Here is a 15,462-nt window from a genome sequence, read left to right as displayed (position 1 = left end):
CCTGGATCTCATAGCAGGGCTTGTAGTGCCCATCTGCACCCCCAGCTGGTGCCCCTATGGATGACGACAGTGACCCCAATCACAAGGCTGGAAAAGCAAGTAACACCTGTCAATCTCTGACTTCTCCTGGGATATCTGCAAGTCCACCTGCAAAGCTTTCCATTGCTCATGTCTAGCTGGAAAATTCTTACATTTTCTGAACAATATGTATTTATTGTTTTCTTTGGCCAGAGTGATGTATATTTTAAAACTTTCCAGGAAGATTGTTTATTAAGATAATATATTTATTAAGATAATATAGTGTAAAACAACTAAACTATTTATTTTTATTTTTTATCTAATTTTCCTTCCTATAATCCACTCAAGAAAATACTAGAATTATACATTTCCCTTTCTTGACTGCAGGCATCAGTTAAATTAGCAGTAACAAGTTTTTGTCCTGTTTGTTTCTATTACACATGTAACTCCTCCTGGCTATAATTCTTTCCTCCAGGGTACTTTTCATTTTAATGTGTAATGCCTGCTCTTCAAATTAACATCCAATTTCTATTAGGAAGTGCCCACAATTGAATTACTATCAGTGAAAAATGAACCAGCAAATTCTCAAGATTGGAAGGCTGAAAAGAGCCCCAGAGATCACCCAGGCCAAGCTGTACACTTACACAGCGAGGACAGTTTGGCTTAAAGAAGTCAAACAATGTGCCTAAGGTCACATGGCATGTTGGTGGCACATTTTCCCTTCTTCAGATCCTCACAGAGCCACCACTAGCACCTTCAGTGGTAATTGAAACATGTTAATGTGGCACACTCAAAACCAAGAGAAGACACCATATAACCCCGAGGGGGGGAAAGTGGGTATCTGATCCTACTTCTGGCAACTTATTAAACTGCTCTATCTTTGAGTTTTGCCAGACATTCACAACAGCACTGTTCCCATCTATTAGCAGATTCTGCTCCACAGTGGCACCCAACAGACCAGGACCTGGGAATCTGGAAGCCGGGTTCTAGCTACAGTTTTCCAGTGGGCATCCTAGTTGTCATCTAGCATTACAAGAGCCCCTCAGCAAAGAGTGCCGCATTTATCCTGAACATCTCCAAACACAACCAGAACCCACTGGTCAGTACTGCACCCGGTGCACTTAGCCTTGACAGGCAGAAGAGATACTTTAGCACCTGGTAAGGCCCAGGCAGACAAACCTAGTCCCACCCCTCAGGGAATCTGCAATTTAATGAGTGAGGCAAGAGGCCTATATAATGCCTATGTGTATATTTTTAAATAATACTTTTTAAAATCTGATAGGGTTTTGTTGTTGTTGTTATTTGTTCGTTTCTTTTATCTGACAGTTCAAAATGGGATAGGCTCCTTGGGAGAGGGTATGAGTTCTCCATCACTAGACAGATCTGAGCAGACGGCAGAAACCAATGGCAGGGGTGCTGCAGAGCAGAGCACTGTGTGGGGATCCACACTGAAGGTGAGTCTCTGAGATAGTCTCAGAAGAGACTCCAGAAACCAAGGAGCAGTTCCCATGCCTGGCTCCCCCAAGAGCCTCCTAGGGAGTTTCTAACAGATCACCAGGCTCCCCCAGTAAGCCTCCCACTCACCACAGGGCCTGTGTCATGGGTTCAACTCTGTCCCCCAAAATCCATAGTGCTAAAACCTAGTGTCTCAGAATGTGATGTTATCTGGAAACAGGGCCTCTATAGAAGCCATCAAGTTCAAGTGAGGCCTTCAGGATGGGCCCGGATCTAACATGAATGGTGTCCTTATATAAAAGGGGAATTGACACAGAAACAGAGACCCACAGAGGGATGAGGAGGAGAAGGGACACAGGGAGAAAACAGTCATCCATAAGCCAAGCAGAGAGGCCTAGAACCAATCAGATCCTTGCTAGCACTTTCCAAGGAAGTAGGGCCCTGCCCGCACCTTGACTTTGGACTTCTGGTCTCTAGAACTGTGAGGCAATAAATTTCTGTGTTCTAAGTTACCCAGTTTGTGGTACTTTGTTACAGCAGCCCTACAAGACCCATACGGACTTCAAAGCTGTGTTATTAGAGCTACTGAGCTCTTAGATTCAGGCCTGGGGACTCGTCCTATTTTGGAGACTGTTTCTGCCCTAGTAGGGCAACACATATGGGCTTCCTTTGGACCTCAATCCCTCCTCCAGGAAAGGCACTGGCTGTGGTGCAGTGAGCTCCTTCCTGCACTCAGAGGTGACACTGAGCCCACAGCCTTGTCCACTAAGGGGTGGCCTTTCCTCATGATCACCCTGAGGCTTCCAGGCAGCCATGAGCCACAGTATGAGCTCACACACCCACAAATGTTTCCAGGAAGAAAAGGCCATTCTCTCCTCTAGTATCTACAAAATTATTGAAGACCCTGGGATGTGGACTCTGCCCTCGTGCCAAGCTTATCTCAAGAGGGAGGGAGAGGGGGCAGGAAGGGCCCCAGACTTGTTTTGTACTGTTTTTATTTGCACTTTCGATTCTCAAGGTGGGAACCCTATAATCCTCATCTAGGTAAATCACATGCAAACTCTCAACCAAAGCAGTTACTGATGATGGTGGACAGAAGAACTACAACCGAGTTGAACATTTATAGATAAAGACAGGAGCAAAGGACATGAGAGGAGCCAGTACCAGCATGTGTGGCACCTTAGAGAAGATCAGGAAAGAACGCCCCTTACTCGAAACACTTTCTGACCCAGGTATGCGTGACTGTTGCCTTTGTGATTGAAGAGCTGTGCAGCCTGCAGCCAAACACAACAGCCCTGATGGGAACCAGGAGTTAGCATCGCAAGAGGGAGGCAAAGTGGGTCCTTGCTGTGCGATGTCGGAAAATGGCTTTACCTCTCTGAGCTTGTTTTATTTATGTCTCAAGTTGGAATAAAAAGAACAGTCACAACTCCCAGGTCTACCCACAAGTGACAATAAGGGTCAAAGATAAGAAATAGGGGATCCCCTTTAGGGCCTCTTTACGAAGCTGTAGACTTGGTTTCTGGACCTGTATTTCCTGCCTGCTTTACACATGCAAAAAGAGTCATTGACAAGTAAGGTCTTTGAACTCCACCTTGATTTCCCTGATCCAAGCTTTGAATACCACAGGAAAGATGACTGGTTACTCAGAGGTGAGGGAAGTTAAATCCTAAAGGTCTCAAAAATGTCCCAGCACATGCACCATGCACTTTTCTTATAAGAAAATGTGCTGCGGCCATCCCTACAGTCACTTATTTTCAGAAATTACAACTATGCTCCCCAAAGGAAGGAGTATGTTACTAGGCAGATACTCCCACAGAGGGAGAAAAATTAAGTCTTTAAAGTAAGTGCCTAAAGATAAATCTACAATAGGCAGGCTATTCCTGCACTACTTATAATACACTTGAAAACTAGGAAACCTAAGTGACCTAAATGGGGCTTGGTTAACATAAAACTAGTCAGAGACAATCAAGGCACAGACCTCCTTAGAACCGGATAACCCCTAAGGGTCCGCGAGAAAATACCCAGCATTCCACTGGAACACACTTGGCTTCCAAAGCCTCTCACAGTTTTTCCTAACACCCATTCATTTCATGGGAAACTATAAACACAGATACGGGAAGGCTCTGCAACATATTGTTGACTGAAAACAGCTGCAGAACAGCGTGTACACAAGGACCCCATTTGTGTAGAATTACATCTCTTTGTTCGTGCGTGCACACCCACAGAGCACGAGGGACACCACCTAGACACTGACAGGCGTCTCCGCGGTGGGACTGGGACAGAGACTCTGACTTACTTCTTCATGTTTTTGCTTTGTCTGAATTTCTTGAGAGCGCAGGCATTATCTGGGCAGATTTTTGAAATCTTAAAAACTGGATAGAATGACTCCTGGTAAACCGTGAGTCACAGCTGCACGCTTGATTCGTCTCTTAAGGTCTCATAAATGTTAGCAATGATGTTCCAAATGGCTGTATGACTACTAAAGACAGCAGCTGTGGTGGGGTCCAGAGAGTCGACCGGGAGACCTGGTGTGGCACCAGGTCCAGGCGCCGGAACCAACGGGGTGCTTTGGGGTACACAACTCACCTCTCGGGCCTGAGATTCTTCATCTGTGACGGTAGAGAATAAATACAGAATTGGAAATGTTCAATAAGGCAATGGCCTCAACAGGCTTGATAATTTTCAAATTACTGTTTTAGAACAAAGAAGCTCAAGGTGCATCCTGTTCCCCAAGCCTAGCACAGTGTTAGGTAGGCAATAACCACCAACCTGATACTGGATTCATGGTAGTAGGGAAAGGTCAGAAGCCAATCCAGACTCCTCTCAAGAGAATTTTGCTCCCGCTGAACGGCCCTATTCTTACACCCTAGACAGAGCACTCGGGCTGGGGGGGGGGGGGCACAAATTCCAAAAACCGGGGTTCCAATCTGAGCGCTTACCTTGACTCTGCTGGGCCTCTGAACCCCTCTACCCTCTCACAATCATTCCTGAAATGTTTTTAAACTACCAAGAAGATGAGGGAGAACACCAGGCACCATGATATAAAACAGCCACCTGACGGGGATCAAAGGGCAAACTAAGAAGAGAACTTGAAGGATCCTAAAGCCCATGCCTCGCCTTGGTAACCCAGTCAGCTGTCTGGGGAAATCAGGCTCCTCCTTCCTTAATTTATATTTTGCTATCTGTTCTAGAGAATTAAGCTTTAATTTTTAAAATTCCCTCTAATTGGACACTGTGGAGGGAAGACATCTGGGGACATATAGAGGCCTGGTGCATTCCAACCGAGCAATGGTTAGTGGTTTGGGAGAAGGAGCCTGTGGCAGGATAACCAGTGGTTACTAATTATTATAGATCACAGGGTTTGGCACCGTCCATAAAGCCCCTCCACGCTGGCCTCTTCCCCTTCGGAGAGATTACAGAATTGACTGTTTAGAAATTTTTCCTTCGAGTGAACATACGTTTTCCTTGTTTTTAATTGGATCCAGCCTCCCTGCCCATGAGCAAAAAGGCAATTTTTCTTTAAGGATTACATCCTTCAAATACCGGGTCATGAGCCATTCCCGGGTCTGGAAGGATCACGGCTCTGCTTCCCATTTTCTTTCCATCACTCAGCCTCATTCTAGTGATGTGAGAAGCATGTGCAGATCGCAACCCACGCCACCTTCAACTGGGCCAAACAGAAATGAGTATCATCAGCAGGAAGCTCCTCCTGCGACTGACACAGAGCCTCGGAAGTGGGGAGAACCGTCACCCCCAATGTTTGGTCAAGTGCAAATATTTATTTCTGCCAAAATAACAAAAACAAATCACATCCAGCTATGAGGGGAGGGGACCTTTCCAAACAAACATTTAGAAACCATTTTCCTATTGGCCCTCAACCCTTCATCAATCTTTCTTTTTCTCTTTCCCCTCCTTTTTAATACTAGGGATTGAATCCAGTGGCACGTTACCACAGAACTAAATCTCCAGCACATTTTTATTTTTTATTTTGTGACAGGGTCTTGCAAGTTGCCAAAACTGCCCTAGAACTTGTAATTCTCCTGCTTCAGCCTCCCTAATCGCTGGGGTTACAGGAGTGCACCCCTTCACCTGGCTAATTTTTCTTAACCATGTCAAAACATTCCCCAACTAACCTTCTACTATGACACCAGGGCCTTTTCTTTAAGATCTTACTCTCTCCTCTCATCAGTCACTCACTCTGGAAACATTCTGAACACCTATTAGGTCCCAGGCATGCTCCTAATCTGTGGCCAACAGACTAAGTAGCATCCACTCACAATAGCACTGGGCCTTTGCCATGCACATCAACGGCTAATTTCTTTGTCCTCACCCCAACCTGGCCCTTCCCAGACTTGCTCCTTCTCACGGGATGTTATCCGCACATCCCTTCATGCTCTTGCTGGGCATATCAACCAGGGACACTGAGCGAGCAGAACACATTTCTGCCTCAACCATTTAAAGCTGCGTTTCCAGGTCCACTCATTGACCCTTCTCAGCTTGTTTCCATTTCAGAAGTGCTATTAAGACAGCCAAGATGGGATTCCATTTTCAAATGAGATTTCACAAGACGTTTAATCAAATATGCAGGCTAATAACCCTGGCTGGGTGCTCTCCATCCTGGAGCTGGGTAATTCTATCCCTCACCCCCCCCTTCCCTTCCTGAGGTGGGTAAGTTTAGAGCTTCACCTCCTCTGCAGGAGCAGATCAAAGGCCTGACTTCCTGTCCCCTCATTATCAGTCAGTGACATCATGCTACCTCCTGGCCAGTATCCCAAGTCTGACAGCAGCCCCCCCAGGAAGTCCACAGTTCTTAGAGACTCCCCTGCCTCACAAAGTTGCTAAAGTTAATGCAACACACACACACACACACACACACACACACACAGAAACACGGCGGGGGGGGGGGGGGCGGCGCTGGCATGTTCCTAAATGCAGACATGTTAGCACTTAAAAAGAATGAAAAGGAATTAACCCTGAGACAGCTTTTCTGGGGGGAAAGGCTACATCATGCCCTCTCTTCAGAGGAAATCCTCCCATCTCCGCCACTCTAGCCCTTTACTTACTTATTAAGTAAAGAAAGCTGCAGAACCTGGACATACAGCTCAGGTGCGACCATCGGGCAGAGGTGCCTAAAGGCAAGGATGTCCTGAGGAGTCAGAAGGGCATGTGGGGCAGATGTGTCCTGCCCATGTGAGCTGGAACTTGCCTTCCCACTGCCCACCTCTGGGCTCTGCCAGGAAAAGGAAGTAGCACCACTGCCAATGCTTGGCCCACCCCAAATCTCCCATCATGTCCCCACACACCACTACCCATCTGCTTTAAGGTCTTGCCCATTGGGGACAAGTCTTTGTACATTAGCGCTGCTACCAGGAAGAATACCAAAAGGATAACATTGCACATTTGATTCATTACTAGGAGGGGTAGAGGTGGAGGAAGAATACAGGTAATGGGACTCCAGGGAGGTTATAACCTTACGTGATTATTCATGTGTGCACATATATATACATATTCCACCTGCCCCTCGGTCCAGACTCACTTGAGCTGAAACACAGTTATACTTTTAAAATAGAAACACTTTCTGCAAAGGGTCACCTATCAGTCATTCACTACCTAGTAGCAACTGCTTTATCCAACTGCTCTCAAATTGATAGCTGAAATCAGGGTCTGCAAGGAAAATCATGCTCCTGATTTGTCTTCTTTCCCAGGGAATCTGACAGAGACCTGCTTTCTCTTCCACAAACACAACCTCATGAGAATTTACATTTTAAAAACCGTAAACCCTGAAAAATGAATTTGGTTTTTGTCTTCTGTTATTACAGGGGAGAAGAGAGATTTGTTTTGGACATGGAGATGCTTTGAAGAGTCGGGGAGATCTACCTTAAATTGCTCAGAAAAAAGTTCACAGCTCAAATGACCTTGGATGCCCTTTCTTTGCCCTTGGGCTCCCCAATTGGTCAGGCAGGGGTGGCTGCTCTTTTGGAAATGGAGGCTGAGAAGGCCTAACTCAGCCAAGGCCCTGGCTGCCTGTGGCCTCTGCCACCTCCCACACAGGAATGTTCTTATCTGTTCATCAGTTTCTTTTGCTTTCTGTGCAGGCCCCAGAAGTTGTCCTCAAAGGTTCATTTCATCATTGCCTTTTTAAAAAATATTGACCCTCCACAGATGACAAGTTTCTAGAGACATGGCCAGCCCTCTCAAAAGTGGCCTGATTTATTACTGGCTCGTGTCAGGAGGATGTTACCCGTGGACCCTGGCAGGATTTCAAATAGATCCTGCTTAGAGGATGAAGAACAAGCAACTAACTGTTTTATTGTTTCAGATGCTTTCCTTTCCTTTATAAGTGTGCCCTAACTGGGTTATTGCTAAAATGTTTCAAATCTCACAAGAAACAGTTTTGAAAGAGAAACCATTTTGAAGTGGTTACAAGAACAGTCTGTCTTTGACATCTTTGAATACATCTTCTTCCTAGTCTTACTCACTTCAGTCTGTCCTGTTGGAAAGAAGTTGCAGCCCTTCAAATTGTTTTGCCTATTTTCACCTTGATTTTAGATCACTTTTTTGAAGTGAAGTTTCTTTTTCTTCCTTCTGTGGATCTGGTGTCCTTACACAACTTATTATTCTTTTTCTTAATAAAATAACTATTTCAAAAAACATCCTCACATTAGGAGTTCTGAGGAGGAACATGGGGTCTGCATGTGTCTACATAGTGCATTTAGTTTGAATCAGAAAAGTCAGTTGCTCCATTTAAGCAAATTTTTCAACAAAATATAAAAACAGAGGACAGAGAGTGTGGCTGAGTGGCAGAGCACTTCCCTAGTTCAATCCCCAGCACTGCAAAAATCAAACAAACAAAACAGGAAGGAAGAGGCATATGGCAGTTTACCACCACTGTCAATATCCACGATGGTGACTAAATTGAATTTTCCTCTTAGATGAAATAGTCCCAAGAAGCTGTCCAGCCCCCCTCCCTTCTTCTTGATTTATTACTGCCTCGTGTCAGGAGGATGTTACCAGTGAACCCTGGCAGGATTTCATGCCATGCAGTTAGTGGATACCACAATGGACAAGCACTGGTTAGAGGCATGCTTTAATCCTTTCAGGTCACTCCCATGACAGGTCAGTCAGAGGACATACCCAACCCAATCCCAACACAGAAGGAGGCCTAAAGCCACACTTTCCAGTCCAGAATCGCCAAGCATCAGCCTGCCCAGGCCTCTGCCCAGAGAGGCGCTAAAGCTCTGGGTGGAAAGCAGTCCTGCACATTAGCTTTCCTCCCAGTCCTTGTCCTTGACCACCCAAAGGGTCTTCCTGCTGTTGTTTTGAGTGGTTTCCATTTGGATGAACTGACCTTCATAAAAACACAATGTTGTAGAAAATTTGCAGTTGTCTTGCAGACTCAGACCCATCCCTCGAGCAAGATCTTTTAATTACCCTTAAATCATACTGGTCCTCCAGTCATTGTCCAAATTCTAGTCACAGCAGAGTCAATACAGCCTCACCAGCCACAGAGTTGACACCAAGGACTACATGCCACAGTCAGCCTCAACTTTTGGGGGTGAAAATCCACTTGTACTCACATCTAGTTTACTTAATAGTTTAGAAGTCTAAAAAGGGCTGGGGATGTAGCTCAGTGGTAGAGCTAGCATGCAAATGCCCTGGGTGTTATCCCAGCAACCCCTCCCCCCCAAAAAAAAGCCTAAAAAGATACTGAGGGCACCCAACTGCATCTCTTGCGTTGTTTATCCAAGGTTCACACCAAAAGTGACACCAAAAGTGTCACCTCTGCCCCGGGGGTCCTTCAACAATCAAATGGTGAATGAATGAATAAAAGCATTTACCCTTGTAAGAGTTTCAGAAGACAATTCAAGAGCCATTTTCTCAAAATGAGAAATGGGGGTGGAAGCGGGTCCAGTCAGGAAGTAAGTGCTTTCTCTTTAAAAAGTAACATGATTTATACAAAATGGAATGTTTCCTCCAGGGTTGAATGGCAGCAAACAGAATCTCGAAAAATGAATCCTGTCAATATTTAGGATATTTTAATTTTAAATTTTTCACTTAAGCAAAACAGGATATGTTTCAAAGTAGAAAATACCCCTATATTTCAGGTCCACAATCTACTTTAGTCACTTGAAATCACATCTTAAGACCCGTTGTCCTCACTCTTCTATTTTGATGTGAGTGACACTCCTCATCGTCTTCTCAGCAGGTCTCCTGGGGCCGCTGGTTTTCTGTTGTTTTCTCAGGGCTCCCCTCTGAATGACATGCTCTATGGCAATAACACCTTTTTGTAACTGTAAGCTAAGTCCTACCCCCCAGCCTAAATTTTTTTTTAATTTCAAAAACAACTAAATATTATAATGTTTTATCTTGAGAAACAAATATTAACGAATGTTAACTTTAAATAGTCCTGAATGGTTTCATAAAAACGTTGAGAGTTGCCAGGCACGGGTTGAACAGCCCTTGGTAAAAAGGTGCTAGAGCCGTTCCTGAAATTCACTTGGGCATTCTTGAAGCCTTCAGCGCAGACCCAAAGAGTATCATTTAGCAAGCCACTACAAGAGTTATGGCTTCTGAAGACATAATTTAAACAAGGATTAGTTTGGGCACTGGAAGAATCATGCTCTTTAGAGTTTAGAATCTGACAAGAAGCAGCTAAGCTACTGAAAGACGAGAGTCTTGTGGGCATTTATCTGATGGTTATAAAAACAGGCAGCTAGATCAACTACAATCAGCATTTGAAAACTTTCTTTTAGAGAGCAAGGCCTTCTGAAAACATTGCTTTTGGTTTCTCTACCTCCAAGTTGTCAGTACTGAAAAGGAAATTCACAAAAAAAAAAAAAATGAAAGGCAGTTTCATTTAACAGCATTGTGTTTATTAGGCCAGACGCTTTCACACGCTCAGTAGCCTTTGCCAGGATGAGAGCTGTTGCTCTTCCACGCCTTAAGATTGAAGCTGGGGTGGGCAAGGGGTGGTGGGGGTGAGGGGTGTTAAGTCTGCCTCCCCAGCTAAGCTGTCAGACGGCTGTGAGCTTCGGGCATCTCAATACTCTAATCACTTAATATAGTCGTGTTTTGGTTTCAGCTAGTGAGAAGAAATTTTGCAAGGGAACAAGGGGTACAGGGGAAAGAGGTGGAGTGGTGGGCACTGGCTTTGGCCCTGCTGTGGAATGTCAGGTCTGTCCAAGACCCAGCCTGCCCCTCCCAGGGCTGGATGCCAGTTCACTCCCGCCTGCTGCCCTCCCTAACCTCTCCCCTGGCCCCAGCTCCACATTCCCTCCAGTCCCTAATCTTGATCATCAGGAAGATCCAGACACAGAATTATCTGAGAAAATTGTTCTTGCATATTCTTGTGACAAATGGCAAAGTCATCACATCGTTCCTAAACTTCTCAGTTCCTGTGCTTGCTAGGGTCCAGCTCAGGAAAATGTGATCAATACTTCTGGTGACATCTTTATTGACCAGATATGGCTACTAAGGACCTGAAAGAAAGGAAAAGTGGGTCCCTGCAAAATTTCTTCTCACCAGTGTTCCCCTGGTAGTGAGACAACAGATCTAGACTATGATGCTGTGACAATAAACTAAAAAGAAACACACAAAAGGCACTCTGCAAAACTCTTTCTTGCTAACATTATTTCAACACTAGCTTGCCTGCCAATTTTCTAAAATTCTAAAATGTAAATAGATAGAAGAGTAAGTCTGGGTCTCTTTTGCATTAAATGCTTAATCACTTAGCTCATTTTTATAAATTGGTGTGAATTCAGTCTGGATTTCCTTCTTTGTTCCTTAACCATTTTGGGGTGAACAACCTAAAGTCAAGAGTAAACAAGTTGATGTTTTCTTACGAGATCAGGACCAAAAAAAAAAAAAAAACAGCCCACAAAATACATTTCAGTGGACTTAGAATTTTGAACTTAGATCTCTATCTTATTTCAAAACAATTGTCACAAGGTGAGACTTGATTGCTATGCTTTCTAATTATTTTAAAAGAATCATTTTTATTCTAATCCACTTACTGGTTTTCTACTTCATTGCCTCATTAACACTTTCTACTTTAGATATGTCTTACTATGTATATTCATTGAAGGTACAATGAATTTACAAGAAATCTGCCTTTAAGAATGTATAATAATAGGGGGGGGGTTGAAAAAAAAAAAAAAAGAATGTATAATAATATGGAAAGATAGGTCCCAAAGTCACCCACCATCATGGACAACTACAAATCCCAGCATTCACAGAGTGTATCTTTCTTCAAGATCTCTCTATTGTTTGGGACAAATGTGACTTTTACTTGAAAGCCACATTTTAAATTGTGTACAATGTATTTTGTTACGTGAACTAAATTAAATCGCACATTTGCCATTTATATTTCTCATCTGTAACGATTCGCAAGAATATTTAATAAGTGTTTTTTTTAATATATATATATGTATTTTTTTTTTTTTTAGTTATCGGCGGACACAACATCTTTGTCTGTATGTGGTGCTGAGGATCGAAGCTGGGCTGCACGCATGCCAGGCGAGCGCGCTACCGCTTGAGCCACATTCCCAGCCCCCTAATAAGTGTTTTTAAACATTCTAAAACAACTCAGATTTTTTCATGCCCTATAAAGTTCATGTTACCTATTTCACTAACCTGGTTGAAACTTTCATTTCTGAATATTTAGGTAATATGGTTATGTGGAGAATTACTAAAATTAATAGAATAACCTCAAACAGAGCACTGAAAAGAGAAAAATAAATTGTTTTTGCTTCTAAAACCTTCCATACTCTTTAGGATATACAGGCTTAAGTCTTTAATAAAGGCCCGGCCCTTATTAAATAGAAGCTCTTAAAATTATGGATTCTCTCTAGACATAAGAGAGAAAAGGGGAAAGGCAAGTTTTAAAATGAAGCTTCCGTGTAAATGATTAATTTCTCATTCATGTCAATCCCGCTTCCTTACAGGCAAAGCCCTCTCGCCCCCTCTGGAAAGCATCATCCAGAGCTATTTCTCACCATGAGATGACTAGCGAAACCTCACAGCAAAATTGAAAAAGACTTTAAAAGGAAAAAAAGCAAAAGGCACATTCTTAAGCACTTCTAATCACTGTACTTCTGCCCCAATGGGAGTCAGTCATTCCATACGCTTCTGGCCTGCAGTCCCTCCCTAAGGCGCTGAAAAAAAAAAAAAAAAAAAAAACATTTGGAAACCTGACAAGCAAAAATATCAGCTGGAAAATTCATTTCAGAGAAAAACACTGGGAAGAACAACGCGGGAAGGGGCGGGGGGGATAATGGATATCTAAGTAAACCATTCTTTTTAATATTTATTTTTTAGTTATAGGAGGTCACAACATCTTTGTTTGTATGTGGTGCTGAGGATCGAACCCGGGCCGCACGCATGCCAGGCGAGCGCGCTACCGCTTGAGCCACATCTCCAGCCCCTAAGTAAACCATTTTAAAAGTAGCAACCAAATGCTGAGGGAAGAAAACAGCATCCCTCCAGGCAAACAGAGGTCCAACACAGCAAATCTGATGAGCAGGATCCCTGGGCAACAGGAGCAACCAGTGAAACTTACAAGGCCTCCAGCACCATGATACGCAAAGGTTTCCCAAGAAATTCCAGAACCCAGGGAGGGTAAAAACTTTCCCAGCCCTAGGACCCTGAGATGTACAACTGTGTCCCACCACTAGGTGGCTGGCTGCAAAGGCTGCCAGCAGGGGCTTCCCCCCCCTTCTTCCCCTTTCAGGACAGCAGTCTGGCCCAGGGGAGAGCTGATCGGCCCCCACCTTGATCCGGTTCACTAAACACATCAAGCTATGGTGGGGAAGAAACAAAACAAAAAGATCTTAGGCCTTAGAACTGAAGTCACCAAGTAACAGTCTCCCCTGAAAGTCTGTTCACAGCAAAGCTGAGCCAAGCGGGGAGGGGGATGGACCAGCATATTTTAAACTCTGCTCAGGGGTTTCAAAGAACTGGCTCCCTTTGGAGTTTTCAAAACAAATCTTCCGGGTGGCTGCTGGCTGCTTTAGAGCGACAAATGACCGCAAAAGTGTGACGAGAACATGGGTTTGAGTCGCTGAAACCCAGCTCACAGCGGGTTGTACATCACCTTCCCGCACAGCATGTACGGAGCCACAAGGTGATGGAATGGGCTGGATAAACACAGATCGTTTTATTGCTGGCCAGAAATTCTTCCTTCATTCATCAAAGTGGGTGAATGAAAATATTAAGAAGTAGGTATGGCATTTTCATGGGCTGCACACCGAGGATCCTTCTAAAGTCAAGATCTTACTTTGTCAGCCTTCCACCTTGGGTATCAAATAAAGCCTCCTCCCAGGAAAGGAAAAAACCACTTCCCCTTTTATAAAAAAAGCTGCACACCAGAGCCCGAATCTTGGCAAAAGAGATGTTACATAAATTCCAGGTATTCCTCAATATGTATGATTATACATACACCACACAATCCTTTTAGGAAGCATCTAAGTTTCTGGGCCACTTTTTTTTCTTCTTTTTTCATCTCAAAGAAGAATCAAAATATGTGCTTATAGGTATGACTTAGGATATTATCCACTCCGTTTAGATGACACTTCCTGACAGCTAAACGCAGGAAGTCTAATGATTTGCATCCAAAAGGCATCTAAGCACCAGTACACTTACTTACCTTTCTTAACTGAGCCCAAACCAAACAGTTCAGTTTCATCTGTCTTCTAACCTCAGAAAGAAATAGTAATAACCACCCCTGAACCCCTGAATTATTCTCTGTGTGATTGACATAGCCACCCTTTGGTTATTCTGTGAACTGGCTAATTTCTCAACGTCTTACTTTGCCTTTAAAAGGCTTCCTTCCACACGACGGGATTTCCCTAAGAAACATTCCCAGCGGATGGTTTCCAGCAATAGTCTCTATCAACAGCCTGAACAGGCAAAGACTTGGCTTCTGCTCATTCCAACGCCCCCCCCCCACCCCGCGCAAAACACACACACACACACACACACACACACACACTCACCAATTCGCACTCAAGATCATCTCGGACCGACTCGAAAAGCTATTTTATTCGCACATTTTCGTCTCTCCCTGAAAGAATGCTTTTTCAACTGACCTTTCAACAGCTGCCGAAAGGGCACGATGTGCAGGGTGAGAGCTGGAAACCAGGGGCTATTTCAGCATCCTAATCCATGCAACATTCTCTGCCCAAGTTCAAATTCTCTTGAGTTCAAGGGTGGGATCCCTGAAGGGTTGGCAGAGCAGCTCTCCGAGAGGTCCTGCTCGCAACAACTCACTGCGGGCATCCTGCACGCGCACAGCCCCAGCACTCCCGCCGCCCGACACCCGCACCCCGGCCCGCGGAGAATGCGCCAGGCACGCACCAGCCCTGCCGCTTACCTTCCCGGGCTTTCAGCAAGACCGTGTTGGCCACGATGTTTTCCAGCTCCATTGACAGTCGACGGTCAGCGAGGGAACCGGCCGGCGGGGCTGTCAGCGCCTGGGGCGCTGCCGCTGCTGCTGCCGCTGCTCGGGCTGCCGCCGCGCTGCCGGAGCCGGGAGCCAGCAGCCCGCCTTGCCTACCGCATTATTCCTGCTCCGAGCCCTCGGAGTTTCCCCCTCTGCACAGAGGAGCCGCCGCCGCCGCTTCTTCCTCCCTCTGTGTCCCCCCTCCCCCCTCCCTCAACACTCTCCCCCCCACCCCCCACCCTCCGCGTGTCTCTGTCACTCCATTCTCCTCCCCTCCGGCTCCCTCGGATGCTTTAATGCCTCGGATGCTTCAGCCTCCCCTCCGTCCCTCCCGGGGGTGTGGTACTCGCAGGCTCCGGCCGCCTCACTGCACAGGCGTCGGCCTGGACGCGCCTCCCGCCGCAGCGCTCACGGCGCAGGGCCTTCTGGGACTTGTAGTCCCCGGCCCGCGCGGAGCGGGGCGGGTGAGCGGCTGCGGGAGCCCGAGACGCACCCCGGGAGGGACATCGGCGGGCAGGGGCGAGTCGGTCGCAGCGCCGCCGAGAAGA

At 45.4% G+C, this 15,462-nt stretch overlaps 1 protein-coding gene across 2 annotated transcripts in view; it reads right to left on the bottom strand.

The window, feature by feature from the left end:
• Positions 1 to 15,092, bottom strand: part of Grk5 (G protein-coupled receptor kinase 5) — a 192,152-nt gene extending 177,060 nt beyond the window's left edge. For both annotated transcript variants that reach the window (XM_026384279.2, XM_026384280.2), the window contains exon 1: positions 14,846 to 15,092. In XM_026384279.2, coding sequence (XP_026240064.1) covers positions 14,846 to 14,897 — 52 coding nt within the window. In that variant the 5' untranslated portion in view covers positions 14,898 to 15,092. The remainder of the gene's footprint in view (positions 1 to 14,845) is intronic.
• Positions 15,093 to 15,462: the final 370 nt, after the last annotated feature.

Source organism: Urocitellus parryii, chromosome 5 (assembly GCF_045843805.1).
Source record: "Urocitellus parryii isolate mUroPar1 chromosome 5, mUroPar1.hap1, whole genome shotgun sequence".
NCBI classification, from domain to species: Eukaryota; Metazoa; Chordata; class Mammalia; order Rodentia; family Sciuridae; genus Urocitellus; species Urocitellus parryii.
The sequence above is the reverse complement of the archived record's forward strand: the minus strand, read 5'-3'. Positions and strand labels throughout refer to the sequence as shown.